Source organism: Mobula birostris, chromosome 19, assembly GCF_030028105.1.
Source record: "Mobula birostris isolate sMobBir1 chromosome 19, sMobBir1.hap1, whole genome shotgun sequence".
NCBI classification, from domain to species: domain Eukaryota; kingdom Metazoa; phylum Chordata; class Chondrichthyes; order Myliobatiformes; family Myliobatidae; genus Mobula; species Mobula birostris.
The window spans coordinates 2,263,654-2,283,641 of NC_092388.1; the positions used below are offsets into that span (position 1 = coordinate 2,263,654).

General features: G+C 41.9%; 1 protein-coding gene across 7 annotated transcripts in view; it reads left to right on the top strand.

Moving 5' to 3' along the window:
• Positions 1-18,488, top strand: part of LOC140212381 (protein PALS2-like) — a 205,656-nt gene extending 187,168 nt beyond the window's left edge. For 6 of the 7 annotated variants that reach the window (XM_072283114.1, XM_072283113.1, XM_072283117.1 and 3 more), the window contains 5 exons: positions 2,951-3,019; positions 8,118-8,279; positions 13,944-14,146; positions 15,223-15,351; positions 15,833-18,488. In XM_072283114.1, the coding sequence (XP_072139215.1) occupies positions 2,951-3,019; positions 8,118-8,279; positions 13,944-14,146; positions 15,223-15,351; positions 15,833-16,009 (740 nt within the window). In that variant the 3' untranslated portion in view covers positions 16,010-18,488. The remainder of the gene's footprint in view (positions 1-2,950; positions 3,020-8,117; positions 8,280-13,943; positions 14,147-15,222; positions 15,352-15,832) is intronic. The other variant, XM_072283120.1, reaches the window with a different exon arrangement.
• Positions 18,489-19,988: the final 1,500 nt, after the last annotated feature.

The following is a 19,988-nucleotide window of genomic DNA, read 5'->3' on the forward strand; positions in this document are numbered from 1 at the left end:
CCCCCACACAATAGCCTACTAGTTCCCTTGTGGAGTTTGTGTCAGAGAGAGCTGTCTCTGTCGAAACCATCAGCCCCTCGTCTCACTCCCGCGTCTGCACAAATTCTTTCCTGGCTAATGCTACGTCTGTCCCAGCTCCCTCACTACCTCTTGTCTCACTACACTCCTTCTTTTCATTTTCTACCCCTTTCCCGTACAAGGTTGGCAGAAACATTTCAGCTAAATTTACCACCGCAGCCCCATGATGAACCTGTGAGTCCATGGGCGGGGCCTCAATGCTGGCAGGCTGACCTGCCAATCTCACGACTGGGAACATGATTCCCCCGGCGAGGTCATTACCGAGCAAGACTTCCACGCCTTTCATTGGTAATTCAGACCTCACCCCGATCGTGACTAGTCCAGAGACCAGGTTGTTTTGTAAGTGTATCTGGTGCAAAGGGACTGACTCTGTCCCTTCCCCAACACCTTTGCCCTTGACCTCCCCAGTCCGGGTCTCTGAGCTAAACTCTAATACACTCTTCAGTATTAGTGACTGACACGCTCCCGTGTCTCTCCAGATCCGCACTGGAACTGGTTTTAACCCCTCCTTCACTGACACCAATGCGGCCGAGATAAACCTCTCGCACCCTTCCTGAACTTTGGCAGACCTGTCCTTCCCTAGTGGTTCGCTTAACAGCTCGATACAGCCAGTCAAAATCGCTGTCTTCCCTTTTCCTGTCTCCTTCTTTGGGGCAAAGCACCTGGACACAAAGTGTCCGACTTTCCCGCAATTATAACAGACGACCCCAGGAGACTTGCTGCCAGACTGCTCCCGGTCTACCTTATCCTTCTCACTCGTCCCCAGCTTACTTTCTGACTTTTCCGGCGGACTCGCCCCGCCGTCCTGACTACCCTTCTGGTAGCCTTTACTCGGGGCAAACTTCATTTTATGCGTCAACGCATACTCATCCGCTAACTTAGCAGTTGCGGCTAACGTGGCTGCCTCTTTCTCATCTAGGTAGGGTCTCATACCCTCAGGGACACAACCTTTAAACTGCTCAATCAGGATCAGCTGTAGCAGTCTGTCATAATCCCCCTCTACCCCCTTTGAGGCGCACCAACGCTTACAATATGTCTGCATCTCACGGGCAAACTCCAAATACGTGCGGTCCCACTGCTTCCTCGCATTCCGGAACCTCTGCCGGTATGCCTCTGGGACCAACTCATAAATCCTGAGGATGGCCTCTTTCACCACCTCATACCTCTGGGCATCTTCCGCGGACAAAGCTGAGTAAGCTTCTTGGGCTTTCCCTTTCAGTACACTCTGAAGTAAAACAGCCCACTTATCCCTCGGCCAGTCCTGACATAGCCACTTTTTCGAAATGGAGAAAGTACCGATCCGCGTCGGTATCGTCAAATGGGGGAACCAGCCTAACCTCCTGGGTTGCCCGGAACCCTCCACCTTGGTTCGGCACGAGCCCCTGCTCTGCCCTTAACCTTAACTTCTCCAGCTTGAATTCCCTTTCCCTCTGTTTCTCCAACTGCTGCAACTGTCTCTCTCTCTCTTGCCTTTCTAACTCTCTCTCCTGCTCTTCTCGCTGTAACTGTCTGTCCCTCTCTTTCTCTTCTCGCTCCAACTGCCATACCCGGAACTCGTGCTCGAGTCTCAGTTTTTCAAGCTGCACCTGTACCGCGTCTCCAGCAGGTTTTTCAATAGACACCACCTCCAGCTCGCCTTGGGGAAACACACCTTTTGATACATAGTGCTCTATGATAGCTCTGTGTATCTCCTCTCTCCTCATTGTCGACTTCCCCTTAGCAAGATTCAACCGTTTGGCCACAGCTACCAATTCCGATTTCCTGGCATCCTCTAATGCCTCCAAGGTTGGCGCCTTTATAAATTCCTCAGCCTCCATTTCTGCTGTTTGTCTTTTCTTTCTTTCGGGAATTTTGACCCAATCAATTTACTCCGTCCCAAATTTAGCGTTCAAAATCGCGGACGAGAACCCCACTTATGTTACGTACCCCGTAACTGGGTTGCCAAACCAGCAGAAATGGATCACTCAGTTGGAGTCTGGATTACTAGAACTAAGAAAGTTTTATTAAAGAAACAAGCAACACGGTAAACGAAAGGATAATAAATGCAACAGTTCAGCAATGATAAACACACGTGCACAGAATTAAGATAACAGGATCAATCATGCTCTATCGTTGTCTAAGGGTAAATGACCAATTTCAAAGTGACACAAAGTCCAGTTCAATTTAGTTCAGTTCGCAGTAATCATTGCCATGGCGATGGACAATGTGGGGGGAAGGAGAGAGAGAACAAGAACGAATGATCATTCAAAACGGCTTCCACACACAGACCTACGATATTGCTCACAAGCAGCTTTCGGGCGAGTCCTTTGTGATGTCACCTGAGGTCACCGACTATGACCCCTCCTCCAGATGCGGTCGATCCTCTGCAGTGAACCCGGCACCCAAGCAAGGGCGGACACACACCGGGTTCCTGCTGATCGTACCTTTCCGCCCTGTGCGTCTAAGGCTTGGTTCCGCAACCAGCCTTCCAAACGACTCCCACCACTTGTGGGGGGGGGGCACCGCTTCCAGGGTCTCGTTACCTCGTGGTGTCGTGTGTGTTGCCTCAGCGAACCTGTCCCTGTTTATCCCCCTGCTGGGGTATCGCCTGTCCATCACTTCAAACAGTTCAGGGTTCAAAGGGGGAGCCAATCTTGACAATACCCAGACTGATGGCTCCTTCATTAACATCTCCAAATGCTGCTTCATTGTGTTCCTTATCTCTCCCTTCCCCTGAGGACAGGTGGCAGACCAACTGCTGATGCCACTGGTGCTAGCCCAGGCCAGCAAACATCTTAATTTATGTGTATTCTCGTCACAGTGTTTATAAATGCTTGTGAATATAATGGAAAAATAATTAATTGTCTCAAATTCTGTTTCAATCTTTCTTCAGGGCCATTTTGTGGAATGATAACTGGTAAAAAGAAGAAAAAGATGATGTACCTCACAACAAAAAATGCAGGTAAATAAATGGCGGGCAAGTAGATTGAGGATTGTCTGACTAGTAGGAAACAAAAGTAGGGATAGGAAGTTAATTTTCAGTTTGGCAATGTGCGACCATGGAGATGCCACAAGGATCAGTGCTGGGACCACAGCTGTTCAGAGGATGTATGGTAATTTGAAGGAAGAGAATGTACTGTAGCCATATTTGCAGCTGACATGACAATAGATAGAAAAGCGAGCTGTGAACAGGATATAACCTGCTCACAGAGGGTTATCAGTGGGGTCAGTGAACAGGTGAAAATTTGGCCAATGCAACTATGTGTGAACAAAGAAGATTATTAAGTTGCAAAATAACAGAGAGCGACAGTGCAAAGGGAGTTGCAATACCTATACGTGAAGGTCGAAGTTGGCAGACAGATAAACCATCTCAAGGCCCTTGTGTGTTGATGAGCAGAGGGATCTTAAGGTCCAAGTCCACAGTTTCCTGAAAGTGGTTACATGTGTTGATACGGTGGAAAAGAAGGCATATGGCATGCTTGCCTTTGTTGTTTAAGGAATTGTGTTCCCAGAGTCAGGAAGTTTTCTTGTAGTTTTGTAAAACTAGTTATGCCACATTTGGTGCATTGCATTTTGTTCTAGTCTGCCCATTATAGGAAAGATGTGGAGGCTTAGGAAAAGGTGCAGAAGAGGTTTTCCAGGGTTAGAGGGCATGTGCTATAGGGAGAGATTGGACAACTTTCAGTTGAATTCTTTGGAGTGATGGAGACTGAAGGGAAATCTGATGGAGGTTTATAAGAAAGTGAGTGACATGGACAGAATAGACAGCTGATAGATTTTTTCCAGAGCAGCAAAATAGCATAGTGGTAAGTGCAATCACTTTACTGCACCAGCTGTAAGATTGGGGTTCAATTCTCAGCGTTGTCTGTAACGAATTTATATGTTCTCCCTGTGACTGCATGGGTTTCCTCCCTTATTCCGAAGACATGCGCAATATGGTGAGTAAGTTTTGGGCATGCATGCAACACTTTTAGGCGCTCAGCACAATCCTCACTGATTTGGTTTGATGCAAACGATGCATTTCACTGTATGTTTTGATGTACATGTGACAAATAAAGCTGATCTTTAATCTTCAGGGTTGAAATGTCTAATGCTAGGGGGCATGACATTTAAAGTGAGAGTAAGTTCAAAGGGGCAAGTTTTTCTTTTACAAAGAGCTGTGAGGCCTAGAGTGCACCACCTGTGGCGGTGATGAAGGCAGATATAATGGAGGTGTTCAAACTGGATCGAAATCCTGCATCCAGTGGCATTGTGGAATCACCTTTAGAAGATCTGCAGATGTTGAAGAAGCTACTTAGCACCATCATCTCAGGCATTTAAGCAAGGGAAATGAATGCTGGCTTTGTGCATTCATTGTTATTATTTAATTATATTAAATTGTTATTGTTAAATATTATTATTTAATTATAATATTGCCTCCTCTGTATCTATTAGAGTGGTACTGGGACACCTCAACACTGAAGCCTGTTGTGATGATGCTCCCATAATACCATTGTTTTGTAGCAGTTAATTACATCCTGTCATTTGGAAGATGGGGCTTTACAGTTGTATTAAAGTTATAACTGAGCTGAAATGGGTAAGAATGACATCGTATCATCCCCTATAAAAATTGATCAGGTTGGATGACCATGTTTTAATGTACTGAAACCAACTGTTGAGATCCTCACTTTTATTTCAGATTTATTAGGCCAAAGGGCCTGTTTCAGTGTTGTGGGATGCCAATACTATGATTATTTTAGTTTACTGTAAAGCCAAATACTGAAACAGCCATGGTGGCACTTGAAATTGTCCTACAAGTTTGTTATTCCAGGCCTTTGGCAGTTTAATTAGTAATATAACTATGATACTAACATCAGAATCTAAATCAGCTTCAATATCACTGGCATAAACCTGATTCTGATGGGGGTCTGTATCGTTGACTGAGAGTGGGAAGGGGGCAGGGAGAGGGGAATCATGGTTGAGAAAAGGGGAAGATGAAAGGGAGGGAATGGGAAGCACGAGAGAGACATTCTGTAATGATAAATAAATTATTTGTCTAGAATCATATAACCTTGCCTAGTGTCTCAGGGCCAGGTGTGGCAGCACTCACACCACTCCCCGTCCTAGTACTCCTTCTCTGCCACCTGTGCCACACCTCTCCTACGGGGGGGTGTAGATGTATCTTTATGTATTTAAATAGCATGCAAAAAGAGAGGAAAATAGGTAGTATACATGAGTTCATTGTCTACTCAAAAATTTGATTATGGTGGGGTAGTTGGGGAGCTGTTCCTGAAATGTTGCATGTGTGCCTTCAGGCTTCTGGTCACCTCCTTGGTGATAGCAATGAAAAGAGGCCATGCCCTGGGTGATGAGGGTCCTTAGTGATGGATGCTGCCTTTTTGAAGGTGTTTTAGTACAGCTCCAAAGAAAAAGCATTGATGTAATGCTGACTGCATCATGCTACCTCATATTGGGGTGCAGGAACACATCACTCAGCATGAGAAAGGGTGCTTACTGCAGTGTCCTGCCCTACTACAACAATAAATCCAGAACAGACAAATCTGAGAAATCAAAACTTTGAACAGGTTTCAGACTTGATGCTCAGTATGCCAGAATGCAACAGGATACAAATCAGAAAAGCAAGGAGAACGTTCGACTGTTCTGAGTGTGGAATCCTTCGATCTAAAGGCATGGTGGGCGGGATCCTCACTAGCAAAGAGTAAGAAAGTGGCACTAGCTAGCATATGTGACCTTACTGGCATCACTGTCAGTCAGGTAGGACTGTGGAACATCCTCCTCAAATTCAGCTAATCACGGACGTTTGTCACCACTTACCTTTCAGTTTTATTGATCTATAATGGAAACATAGAGTGAAATGCATGGTTTGTATTAACAACCAGCACAACCTGAGGATGTGCTGAGGGCAGCCGACAAGTGTTGCCACATATTCCAGCATCAATGTAGCATGCCCACAGTGCTCTGAAGAATAACACAAGCAACAACAACCACCAAGCAAAACAACAGTAAGACAAAACCCTTTCCCTCTGTCCCGCACATCCAACCACAGACAGGCCTCCATCTGCAGGATGGGCCATTTACAAACCTACGACTTCTAGCCCTTGGCCCCGGACTCCCAGACTTGCAAAGTCACACCTCCTGTTCCAAATGCCTCGTGAATCCTGGATTATGTACTGCAGGCATCCTGAGGCACTTGAAAGATACTTCCAGTACTGTCTCCACACAATCCTCGAAATTCACTGAGACTAATATGTGGACCATTGTCTGTGTCCTCAGCAGGAACCATCTACAGCACTGTGGCTCCATTTAAGCCATGTTGACTTTAGGCAGGCCACACTGGACAATGCCCAGTGCCAGGGCATTGTTGCTTCGTTCTGAATTCTGTCAGAGGAAGCTTTAAGAGTACGATTGAAACTGCCTTGCAGAAATGTACCTTCTGCACTAACTTCTGGGAACCTCCAGCCCATGACCCCTTGAAGTGGAGAAGAGCATTTGGTATGGAATTAAGAACCTTCAGTTCTTGCATTGGGTTCCCATCTTTTCATCAAGGTCAGAAGGAACACCTCAGCAAGCCAACTACCCACCTGTTTTCCCTGTCAGGCATCTCCTGCCCTGTCTGTGGAAGGAAGACTGCACTACCTACAATAGGTTTTTCAATTATCTCAGACTTCACCATAGGGGAAGTAAGTCACCTATTACTAAGGCGATATCCGCCAGCAAAGATCCCACTTTCTGATTCTTGCTCCCTTCTCATTGTTGCCATTGGGCAGGATGTACAGGGGCCTGAAGACCATCACTTCAAGGTTCAACAACAGACGAAATGTTGCAGGAACTAGCAGCTCAGGGACAGTCATCATTTCCTGTCGAGATCCTTCATCACCTTCCTTGATGAAGGGTCTCGGCCAAAGTGTCAACTGAGGTTTTGTGGGTTCGGATTCTATGTACTTACTGTACATCTGCCCGGATGTTGATCTGTGTTCTCCTCAACACCTAGGGAGATTGAACTCAGCTGCAAAACAGAGTACAATGCAAGCCAAATTGTTTTTAATTTGGGTAATATATGTGCTATTGGTCTTATTTCAAAGCTATTGGAGTACATTGGAACTGTCATCTGTTGTAGTTGTGTTATTATAGGAAGGATGTGGAAACTTTAGGGAGATGCAGAGAAGATTTACCAGGATGCTGCCTGGGTAGAGAGCGTGTCTTAGGAGAATAGTTTGGACGAGCTAGGGCTTTTCTCTTTGGAGCGAATGAAGATGAAAGGTGACTTGATAGAGGATTACAAAGTGACAAGAGACATAGGTCAAGTGGACAGCCAGAAACTTTTTTCCTAGGGCAGAAATGGCTAATGAAAAGGAGGCATAATTTTAAGGTGATTGGAGGAAAGTGTAGGGGAGATGTCAGAGGTAGGTTTTATTACACAGCTAGTGGTGTGTGCATGGATCACTTGCCAGAGGTGGTGATAGATGCAGATACCTTAGGGGTATTTAAGAGACTCTTAGATAGACACGTGAATGATGGGAAAATGGAGGGCTGTGTAGAAAGGAAGGGTTAGACTGATGTAGGTTAAAAAGTCGCTCATCATTGCGAGTTGAAGAGTCTGTACTGGGCAAGGAGAAATGGCAAGCATGTTGTATACAGCTGAGCCTTAGAGATGGCATTGAAATGATCAAACCTTTGTGAAAAGAATCATTGATTAAAGAATTAACATCAATTGAAATGATCGATGAATTCTCTTTCTACTCCTTGGACAGTGTCATGGAACCTTTGACAATGTGATGGGGAAGGTGAGAGTGCAAGATAAAAGAAGCTATTAATAATGTCTGAGAAAAAGTGTGGTACTGAGGGAGTCAAATTATTAACTGAAATTGAATTCAGGTGTTCAGTCTGAAAAGCTGCATGGTGTCCAGAGTGAAGATAAGGGATTGTTTCTAAAGGTCGTGTGTTGTTCTGAATTATATCGGTGTGATTTCAATTCACTGTGTGCCTTCCATGTTGTTAGAAAAATACACTCTGAAGAGCATTTGATTTTGTTTTTTTATTTGTTTATGCTGGTTAACAAGAATTTGATCGGCATGAAATTATGATCTACGAGGAAGTAGCGAGGATGCCACCATTTCAGAGAAAGACTCTAGTGTTGATAGGAGCGCAAGGTGTGGGACGACGGAGTTTAAAAAATCGGCTCATCGTAATGAATCCCATGCGGTTTGGAACAACTGTCCCATGTAAGTTTTGCTTTGCAACTGCAGATTTTGAATGTTTGCTTGGGAACAAGAATTCCTTTTTCTTGTTCTTACTTGGTGTCTGCTGCTGATCTCTGCAGCTAGAAACATAGATAACCTACAGCACAACACAGGCCCTTCGGCCCACAATGCTGTGCCAAACATGTACTTACTTAGAAATTACCTAAAGTTACCCATAGCCCTCTATTTTTCTAAGCTCCATGTACCTATCCAGGAGTCTCTTAAAAGACCCTATTGTATCCGCCTCCACCACCGTTGCCAGCAGCTCATTCCACGCATTCACCACCCTCTATGTAAAAAAAAAAACTTGCCCCTGACATCTCCTCTGTACCTACTTCCAAGCACCTTAAAACTGTGCCCTGTCATGTTAGCCATTTCAGCCCTGGGAAAAAGCTTCTGACTATTCACACGATCAATGCTTCTCATCATCTTGTACTCCTCTATCAGGTCACCTCTCATCCTCTGTCGCTCCAAGGAGAAAAGGCTGAGTTCACTCAACCTATTCTCATAAGGCATGCTTCCAATCCAGGCAACATCCTTGTGAATCTCCTCTGCAACTTTTCTATAATTTCCACATCCTTCCTCTAGTGAGGTGACCAGAGCTGAGCACAGTACTCCAAGTGGGGTCTGACCAAGGTCCTATATAGCTGTAACATTACCTCTCGGCTCTTAAACTCAATCCTACGGTTCATGCAGGCCAATGCACTGTATGCCTTCTCAACCACAGAGTCACTTGCGCAGCTGCTTTGAGTGTCCTATGGACTCGGACCCCAAGATCCCTCTGATCCTCCACACTGCCAAGAGTCTTACCATTAATACTATATTCTGCCGTCATATCTGACCTACCAAAGTGAACTACCTCACACTTACCTGGGTTGAACTCCATCAGCCATTTCTCAGCTCAGTTTTGCATCCAATCGATATCCCGCTGTAACCTCGGCCAGGCCTCCACACTATCCACAATACCCCCAACCTTTGTGTCATCAGCAAATTTGCTAACCCATCCCTCCACTTCGTCATCCAGGTCATTTATAAAAATCATGAAGAGTAGGGGTCCGAGAACAGTTCCCTGAGGCACTCCACCGATCACCGACCTCCATGCAGAATATGACCTGTCTACAACTACTCTGTGGGCAAGTCAATTCTGGATCCACAAAGCAATGTCCCCTTGGATCCCATGCCTCCTTACTTTCTCAATAAGCCTGGCATGGGGTACCTTATTAAATGCCTTGCTAAAATCCATATACACTACATCTACAGCTCTACCTTCATCAATGTGTTTAGTCACATCCTCAAAAAATTCAATCAGGCTCGTAAGGCACGACCTGCCTTTGACAAAGCCATGCTGGCTATCCCTAATCATATTATGCTTCTCCAAATGTTAGAGATGTTTTAGAAAAAACCTTGGGGTTCGGAAAGGTGTGTTATCTCGATTAATCAATATTTCCATGTTTTAATGTTTATTTAGCAATTGATCTGTCTGAAGACTTGGAAGTAACTGAAGTTACAGGAATTGGTTTCACAGAGGTGTAATGACTAGGAATATAATATTTTGAAATTAATTTTCTAGGCTTTAACATGTTTTCTCCCCTCTGCTGATAGTTAAACATTCACAGATTAGACAAAACCAATACATAAATGGTCAAAACTGATTTTTTTTTCTTTTGGACTTTTTTTCCCCATGATGATCAAAGTTCAAAGTAAATTTATTATCAAAGTACTTAAATGTCACCACATACAACCCTGAGATCCCTTTTCGTAAGGGCACACACAATAAATACAAGAAACAAAATAGAATCCATGAAAGATCACACCCAACTGGACAGACAACAACCAACATGCAAATAAAAAACCCAACAAATTGTGCAAATATGAAGAGAAAGAGGGAAAAACAATAATAATAATACATAAATAAGCAATAAATATGGAGAACCTGAGATGAGGTAAGTCCAGTTCAATGGGAACAGTTCAGTGTTGGGGTGAATGAATCAGAGTGAAGTTATGCCCTCTGGCTCAAGAACCTAATGGTTGAGGGATAATAACTGTTTCTGGTGTGAGTCCTGAGGTTCCTGTACCTTCTTGCTGGTAGCAACGAGAAGAGAGCATGGCCTGGATGGTGGAGGTCCTTGATGATGGATGCTGCTTTCTTACAACAGCACTCTGTGTAAATGTGCTCAGTGGTGGGGAGGACTTTACCCGTGATGGACTGGGCTGAATCAACTTCTTTCTTAGGCTTTTCCATGCAAGGGCATTGGTGTTTGCATACCAGATCATGCTGCAACCAGTCAATATACTCTCACCACACATCTATAGAAGTTTGTCAAATTTTCAGATGATATGCCAAATCTTTGCTAATTTCTAAGGAAGTAGAGGTGCTGCCATACTTTCTTCATAATGGCACTTATGTATTGAACCCAGGACAGATCCTCTGAAATGATAACACCTCATGTTTTCTCCTCCTAAGGTCAATAATCATCTCCTTGGTCTTACTGATATTGTGAGAGGTTATTGTCTGGCACTGCTCAGCCAGATTTTCAATCTCTCTCTTATAAGGCGATTTGTCACCACCACCTTTGATTCAGCCAACAATGGTAATGCTGCGTCAAACTCAACTATGGCTTTGGAGCTGTTCTTAGCCTCACAGTCATAAGTGTAAAATGAGTAGAGCAGGGGGCTGAACACATAGTCTTGTGGTGCACCTTTGCTGATGGAGATTGTGAGGGAGTCATTGTTGCCAATCCAAACTGACTGGGGTCTACCATGAGGAAATGGAGGATCCAATTGCACCAGGAGGTTTTGAGGCCTAGAACTTGAAGTTTATTGATTAGTTTTGAGGGGGTGATAGCATTGAATGCTGAACTAAGGTCAATGAAGAGCATCCTAATGTATACGCTGTCACAAAAATCACCCTTGTAATAATGATTAGTGAGGCACAGAGTATCTGTTTTTACAGACAAGTAACTTTGATTGTTTTAACTAAAAAGCATGTGGGTTCACAAGCTATCTGCCTGTGTGCACTCTACTAGGATCATTGACCCTCCATGAACAGTCAGTGAAGAGAAGGGTTATTACCCTGGAGAGGAGTCTATGCTGGCCAAGTGTTCCTCATGGTCCCGATCTTCACCTGTCCGTGGGGTCCTCCTACTCCGCAATGGTTGGTCTCTGGTTACTGGAGAGTTATCGTCCCTGCGTATGTGGAGCTCCTGACTCTTATAGTGTTCCTCATTAATTGAACTGGCGGATCTCCATCCCATTGGCTCAAGGTCACCTGACCTAACTGGGCCACCTTCTTACTGGTCATTGAACAGGGCTACAATCAGCATTGTTTCATGGTTCTGCCCACCCCAGCGTTGTGTATTTGAGTCTTTCAACTCTGACTGGTCCAAACCAGTTAAATGAGGCAACCCAGACAGAGTCTAACAAGATTACAGATTGCTTCTGTGGTAGGTCTGGCATTGTACATAATAAGTAAGTACTCATCCAAGAATGGTTTCCGATTTAGCAGGTCATTACCTGAAGTTCCTTGTGTCCACAATCAACTTCAAAGAAAACAGGTTTGTCTTCTTCCACCGTCCTTGATTAGACTGAAGTTTCTTCTGGCCAACAGTGCCTTCACTGTTTCAATGTTCCAGGATTGAATGAAGAGCCAATGAAATAGCATCTGCTGTTGAACTGTTGTGATGTAGGCAAATTATAGTGGATCCAAGTTGCTTTTCAAGTTGGAGTTGATATGTTTCATCAACAACCTCTCAAAGTCACTTCATCACAGTGGATGTAAGTGCTATTGGATGATAGTCATTGAGGCAACTTACCATAATCTTCTTGAGCACTGATGTAATTGAAGCCTGCTTGAAGCATGTGGATACCACAGACAGTCGAACTGAGAGGTTAAAGATATTGGTGAACACTCCAGCCAGTTAACCAGAACAGCAATGTCTGGATAATTTTATTTTACTTTAGGGAACACTGCAGTATCTACAGTTTGTTAACGAATTGTAATTTCACCCCAAAAACAGCCTCGAGAGGAAAAATCAGACAAAATAGGTAGAACCAAGGAAGGAGCTGGTACTTTTATCAAGGGGGTACATTTCTTAAGGAGGAGAGGGAACCACGATGAAGGGAGGACATTGCAGAGTGGAAATGTTGAAGGACCTTGACTGGGAGAATGATTCCCTTAAACTAGGGACATACCAAAAAAAAATTGCCCATTAAATTTGGAAGGGAGAGAATTTTCACCTCACTCAGGATTGCAAATCCCTAGAATTCTCTACCCCAGACAGCTGTGGATGGTAGTTGAGGTAGGGGATTAGATTATTTTGAGAAAGAGTCAGGAAAGTGGATGCAAGACCAGGAATAGGTGAACGTGATCTTACTGCATGGTAAACAGAACTCGAGAGGCTAGATATAACCTACTATTGCTCTTGTTAGTGGAGTGTAGGCATTGGAGTTTCATCAAGCACAGACCTCCAGATATTCAACAGTTTTGATCACAGAGGATGCTGTTCTTCATTGGACAGCATTAATGCAGTAGCAGAGGCAGAAATGTGACTGATTCAGATTTATTTACATCGACACATACAATGAACAGTGTCCTTAAGGACGTGCTGGAGACAGCTTGCAACAGTTGCCACAGATTCTGGCCCACCATGCTCGGCAGAAAAACACAGAACACAACAAAACGGAACATACCAAGTGACAAAGTCACAACAGCAAATCAAACCTAATTTCTTCTTAGTATGCACACAGTCCTCTAACTCTTGGACAGACTTCCAGCCTTCAACTTCTCCAGCGAACTCAGAGTTTCGCAGACTTGGGGCACTGGCCATCGGTCTTGACTTCTGCAGCGGATTTGCAGAGTTTCATAGACTTGGGGCTCCAGCGATCGAGTTTGACTTTTGTTCTTCAAAGGTTCAGTTTATTAAAAAAGTATGTATGCAGAATACAACTCTGAGATTCGTCTTCTCTAGATAGCCAGAAAAACCATGGAGGTTGTTGAAAGAAAAGACATCAACCCCCAAAAAAGAAACAAGAACTTGCAAACCCCAAACCCCCCAACCCCTCCCTTGCAAAAAAACTAGCATATCGCCCACAAGGGAAAAAGAACAGTGAGAATAACGTCAAACGCCAAGACCCCTCTCTCACACACAAAAAAAACTAACAAATCCTCCACCTAGAAAAAACACCAAAAAGAGCATCAGACATCAAATCCCCAACCCTCACTTGTGTAAAAACTACGTATCTCCCACAAGAACATCAAATCCCCAACCCGCCAATCAGCAACAAGAAAGAAAACACAGAAAACTGAAGGAGACCAATATAAACTACAACCACACAAATAATCACGTAAATCAACCTTTGATTTTCAATCTGGAAGTTGTTCCAATTATGTATTATGGAACATAGGATACTACAGCGCAGTACAAGCCCTTTGTCCTACAATGTTGTGCCAACCTTTTAACCTACTCCAAGAATTTAAATAGGCGCTTGATATCAGTGCAAGTTTGGAGCCAAGAGGCCTGTTCCCATATTATGTCACTGTGACTATCACCTCCAAAGAATGTTGCTTCTACCCATGCTAGCTTTGCAAAATTAAATAAAACTTTCTACTTGATGTGTTAAAATATTTGTTTTTCATATTTACTGCAGTTACTTCAAGGAAACCAAGAGATGATGAGCAGGATGGGCATGCTTACAGATTTGTATCAAGAGCAGAAATGGAGGTGGACATAAAAGCTAGCAGATACCTGGAACATGGGGAGTATGAAGGAAACCTTTACGGGACAAAGATCGACTCCATCCATGAGGTTGTTCACACAGGACGAATGTGCATTTTGGATATTAATCCACAGGTAAAATAATGTGAAAGCTCAATATGTTGGCAATTTAGCAATGAAACTAGCCAGACTAATTGCAGAATGACAGAAGAGTGCTTGAGGGAAAGCAGGAATTTAAATCTGATAATATTGCCACAACTAAAAGATTTATAAAATCTGGATCACTTTTCCTCCCACCTCAAAAGTAATTGACAGAAATTGATTTTTACATTGGCCTTTTAATCATGAATAGATCCAAGAGAAGCTGCAATATCAGTGTTTCAATGGACCGTCCAACCAAGCTACTCCTAATCAATGTAACAATGAATTTTTCCAGTTAATTATTTCAGTGTTAATTAACTGGAAGAATCCAAAGCAGAATGTGTTTGATGATGGCAGTGGTGAAGATAGGAGATATTGATTAGGAACCCTATCATTCTGGGCATATTTAAGTAAACCAGCTCCTGTTTTTCTCCAGTTGATGAAATACGTTGAACAAATGACAAGGGGTAATAAAGGGGAGTTATTAGGTCAGAGTGACCCTTTCTTAATCCACTGCTTCCCCTCTGCTCTTGATTACTTTCTCCATTTCTCCTTGATGACATCTCCTAGAAGAAGGTTTTATTGGCATCCCTACCTCCCTTTGTCTTCATGTGTGAAATCCCAGGACAGCAAACTTTTGAGCATGGAAAGCATCACACCTGACTCTTTCCAGCCAGAGTTTACTAGTCAGAAATAGGAATAATTCTCGTGTTTGCTTCCTTCAATTACCCCACCATTCAGGAATATTACCCCTAAGATTAGCCTTAAGTTAACTCATTTTGAGTAAGACCCCAGCTCAGTTCCGGTTCAGTGATCTATTGCTATATTAAATGTCTTTCAATTTGTTCCTCGTGCTTGTTTATATACTGGGTATTAAATAGTCGTGCTTTGGGATGTACAGTTGAGTTTTATATTTGAGATTTTGTAGTTGCATGGTTTTATTGAATAAAGGAGTATTTGGAGTTCTGGCTTTGTCCTATCTCCTGGCTTCATGTCTCATCAGTAGTTCTTGGCAAGCAAACATAACAATACATTGCCATACATCTTTAATGTGTTTGATTTACTTGCAGGCACTGAAGATATTGAAGACAGCTGAATTTATGCCGTATATTGTGTTTGTTGCTGCTCCTGAATTAGAAACACTTCGTGCCATGCACAAAGCTGTCATTGATGCTGGCATCACAACTAAACTTCTAACAGTAAGGGCTCCTTAAAATTTCACACCTTTCAATTTTGACATCCATACTATTTTATTTCACTTTTTGGCTGATGTACAGAAAACTGTTGCTATTACCCCATTACATTTACGTTTATTGTGTCCGGTCAGCGCAACTTGTTCTGTAAAGTTGATTTTCGAATTGATATTTTAATCATATTATTAATCTTTGGTAACTGAGTTGTGGAGCATGTTTTCCCTCTGTAACTGTCTTTTCACTCTGTGTCATGGAGTGACTATAACTGAGTTGTGGAGCATGTTTTCCCTCTGTGACTGTCTTTTCACTCTGTGTCATGGAGCATGTTTCCCTCTGTAACTGTCTTTTCACTCTGTTTTTTCTCCATACCCATCTTATGCATTTTTCACGTTTCATATTGAAGTTAATCAATAACCTATTTTGAAGTTAATATACAAAAAATGAGCTATTTGGTTTAGCGGTTATTTATTTATCTTTTTTTTTGCAGGACACAGACTTGAAAAAGACAGTAGATGAAAGTGCTCGAATTCAGCGAGCATATAGCCACTACTTTGATTTGACCATTGTCAATGATAACTTGGACAAGGCTTTTCAGAAGCTACAGACTGCAATAGAAAAACTCTTTATCGAGCCACAATGGGTCCCGGTTAATTGGGTGTACTAATACATTGAGGATTAAATCTTTTCTTGGTTGCTTCAATAACAATTGAATAACATTATCACATCAGATGCAGAGGCAGGAAAGCTCTGTTTTATCTCATGCCTTTATATTCTTTCTAGATTTTGTTTATAGTACACTATTTTGGCATTTTATATAAATAACTGAAGGGAAAGTGTTCTTATAAATGTAATTTATTTTAATTTTTTTCTAACTTTTTACAGATGGTGTTTGTATCCATACATATCAAGTGAAGGAAAATAAGTTGCAATGAAATTCTTATTTGCCTTCAAGTATCTAGTTTACAGACATATATTCAAGTCTTAAGCTTTTCTGATGCAAAGTAAATTCTTTTTTTCAGATTTCAAACTTCTAATTGGCCATAAAGTTATTGGTTAACTAAATCTCTCTTGAATGTTTCACCTGAAGGTTTGCATCAAGTGATGTATAATTTCTGCAATACTTGCAGATGATGAAATCCTTTAGAAGGTGTTAGCAGTTAATACGTAGCTACAGTCTATTCCAAAAGTGTAGCGAGTCCTCCTCCCATTTGATATTTGTAAAGAACAACTTAAGCTGATCTCTGGCCTTGAATTGTCACCATTTTATCTCGTCACCAATTCTGCCTGTGTCATTTGAGTTCAAGCTGAATATAGGCAATCCCTGTGTATTTACTATTCTGAAAAAGCAGATTGCAAGTTGATTATCATTATCAAGTAGTTCAAAAATTCAAAGTTAATTTCCTATCAAAATACGTACATGTCACCATATGCTACCCTGAGATTTATTTCCTTGCAGGCATTCACAGTAGAGCAAAGATGATGATGACTGTTCTTGATTCTGTTTTCTAAGGATAAACATTTATCAGTTACTTTATCCCAATTTTGAAAATGTCTTGCATTTGTATAGAGCTTTCAGTGCAATGGCGAATGCCAAGATGCTGCATGACAACCTCCAGCACTACCTGGCAGATATGCTAAAGAGTGAGGTAGACAACTTTAGTGTTAGAGCTATTGTGGCTGGTCAGTAAACTGCAATTCTGGATGGCTTCCACTATGCCTTTAAATATCTCCCTCTTCTATCACTTGGAACTGTGCTAATTAGTTAACCAGCATAATTATTGTTTGTCTTCTTGAAGGAATTAGAAGACAGTTTGTGAGATTGAAACCCAAGTCAAGTCTTCTGTTTTGTCAATTATGATCCAGGATGCATTGTGGGATGTAATTGGCTAAGAGTGCTCTTGCACTACTTAAAAAAAAACTAAAGCCAGGGCTTGTCACCATTTCTTGTGGTCATTGTCATTTCCTCAGTCACAGAATTGGTATTTCTACAGACATTATCTTTTCATCCCAGCCAAAGGACCAATACAGCTGATCTTTCACGTATGTCATTCCTTTCTGGTAACTGTTAACTGTTGAATTACAAACCCTCCTTCTGTGTCATGCTGACTAGTGTGATTCAGAAGTTCTTTAGTCATGCAATAGGCTGAAACAATTCCTTTTCACCTGAAAGTAGCCGTCAGCTATTTTTAACTAAAAATGAGCAAAACAAACATAACCTTAAAATATGGTTTTTAAATTAAGTAGAAATTGTCCAAATCAGAATGCATGAATGGCCCACATCTATCTTAATAGTGGTGGCAATCTTAAAAATTCTTATAGCTGTTAGTTGTCAATTTAAGCTCATTTTGGATTCTGAACTGTGCTACACTTGAATGGAATAGACTGTGGAATGGACTCTGTTCTCAATCACTATTTACACAACTTAACAGCTTATTAACCCACTGTAGTGAAGGCAAGACAGTATGCAAGGACTTCCATCCTAGTGATCGATTGGTTATTCAGCCAATTGATAGGGTTACACATCATGTTCTCAGTATGAAGAGTTGAACTAGTTTCTTTTGCCAGATCAGATTGTTATCCTGATTTTTTAAATGCAACTGTAGATTTGTTATAAAATGAAACCTTTTGTACATAATGTGTTGCTTCCAGTGTTATGTAACTTATTGCCCATGACTAATCTTTAGATATTTGATTAGAAACAGGTGAGGGGATATTGAACCCTTTCATCCTTCCAGCAAAGTTTACACAGAGAAATATTTTAGTATTTCAGAAATTCTAGTATTTGTATTTTTATGATTTTGTTTTTTAGTTGTGATGTTAAGCATACCTTGTATGCTGAGATAAGGAGCCTAACTTTAGCTAGATATTTTAAATACTTTATGAATGAATTGTGCTGGTGATTATGTTATTCTGTGTTGCTTTTTTGTTGAGCTACATTTTGAATGATGTAGTTTTTTATATTTTATTGGACGTTTTCTGTTCTGGTTTGCTGCTTATGTTTTTGTTTCACCTTTTCTTTGTCCCTCCAGGTTAATCTGTGAAGATCCGGATTTCCAGTTCAGTTTTTTTTTTAATATTCATTCAACACATTCCGTGCCCCATAATGCTAAAAATAAAAGCTCATTTATCTGAGCTATGAGCCAGCTACATATCAGAAGTCCTCTTTATTCTGCAGCTTTATAATGGTCAATTTGTGGAATGCTTAACTAAATATTGCTAAAGCTTGGCAATCCTGTCCTGCAAGGAAATTTGCAGGAGATAATAGAGACATAAAGGTTAAACATCTAGATGGAAGTGGCTTTTATCCATTTATATAAGCATTGGATCAGAAAAAAATCTTCTGAAAGTGAATGCTGGTAAGGAAGATTTCCAATAAAAGAAGTCTCTAGTACAATAAAAAAAATTCTACTTTGTGGATGTTGATGATGAAGTTTGAAAGTTCTGTTTTGGAAGGGAAGGGGACCAGTTGAAGGATGTTTGAATAATCATTTTGTGGGAAACTGAGGAAATACAAAGTTTCAGTATTTAGGAGGTAATAAACCTCATTGAGTTCATGAGGTTTATTCCTGATGGGACACATTCTTTAATTAAGGAAGCAGCTATTATTATTGTTAAGGAGAATAAATTTATGGTAAGGATTTGAAATCCTGGTGTATTGAGACTGATGTCGACTGTTTATTCCTTTCCAGTGATGCTGTCTCACCTGCTGACTTCCTCCAGCATTTTGTTTGAGATATAGATAAAATATAGGAGCAGAATTAGCCATTTGGCTCCTTGAGTCTGCTCCGCCATTTCGTCATGGCTGATCCGATTTTCCTCTCAGCCCCAATTTCCTGCCTTCCCCCCTTATCTCAAGTCTTGACCAATCAAGAATCTATAAAACTCAGCCTTAAATGTATATAAAGACTTGGCTTCCACGGCTGCCTGTGGCAAAGAATTCCACAGATTCACCACTCTCTGGCTAAAGAAATTCTTCCTCACCTCCATTCTAAAAGCACGCTCTTCTATTCTGAGCCTGTGTCATCTGACTTTAGACATCCCCATCCTGAGAAACATCCTCTCCACATCCACTATATCAAGGCCCTTCACCATCTACAATCATCCTTTGCCTTCTGTTCTGGATCCACAAAGCAAGGTCTCCTTGGATCCCATGCCTCCTTACTTTCTGAAGGAGGCTTGCATTGGGAACCTTATCAAATGCCTTATTGAAATTCATATACACTACATCCACTGCTCTACCTTCATCATTGTGTTTTGTTACCACCTCAAAGAATTCAATCAGGCTGTTAAGGCACAACCTGCCCTTGACAAAACCATGCTGACTATCCCTGATCGGATTGTGTCTCTCCAAATGCTCATAAATCCTGCCTGTCAGGATCCTCTCCAACAACTTGCCCACCACTGAAGTAAGACTTACCGGTCTATAATTTCCTGGGTTATCTCTACTCCCTTTCTTGAACAAGGGAACAACATTTGCAACCCTCCAATCCTCTGACACTTCTCCTGTCCCTATTGATGATGTAAAGATCATTGCCAGAGGCTCAGCGGTCTCTACTCTCACTTCCGTAAGACATAGGAGCAGAATTAGGCCATCTGGCCCATCAAGTCTGCTCTACCATTCAATCACGGCTGATGCTTTTTTT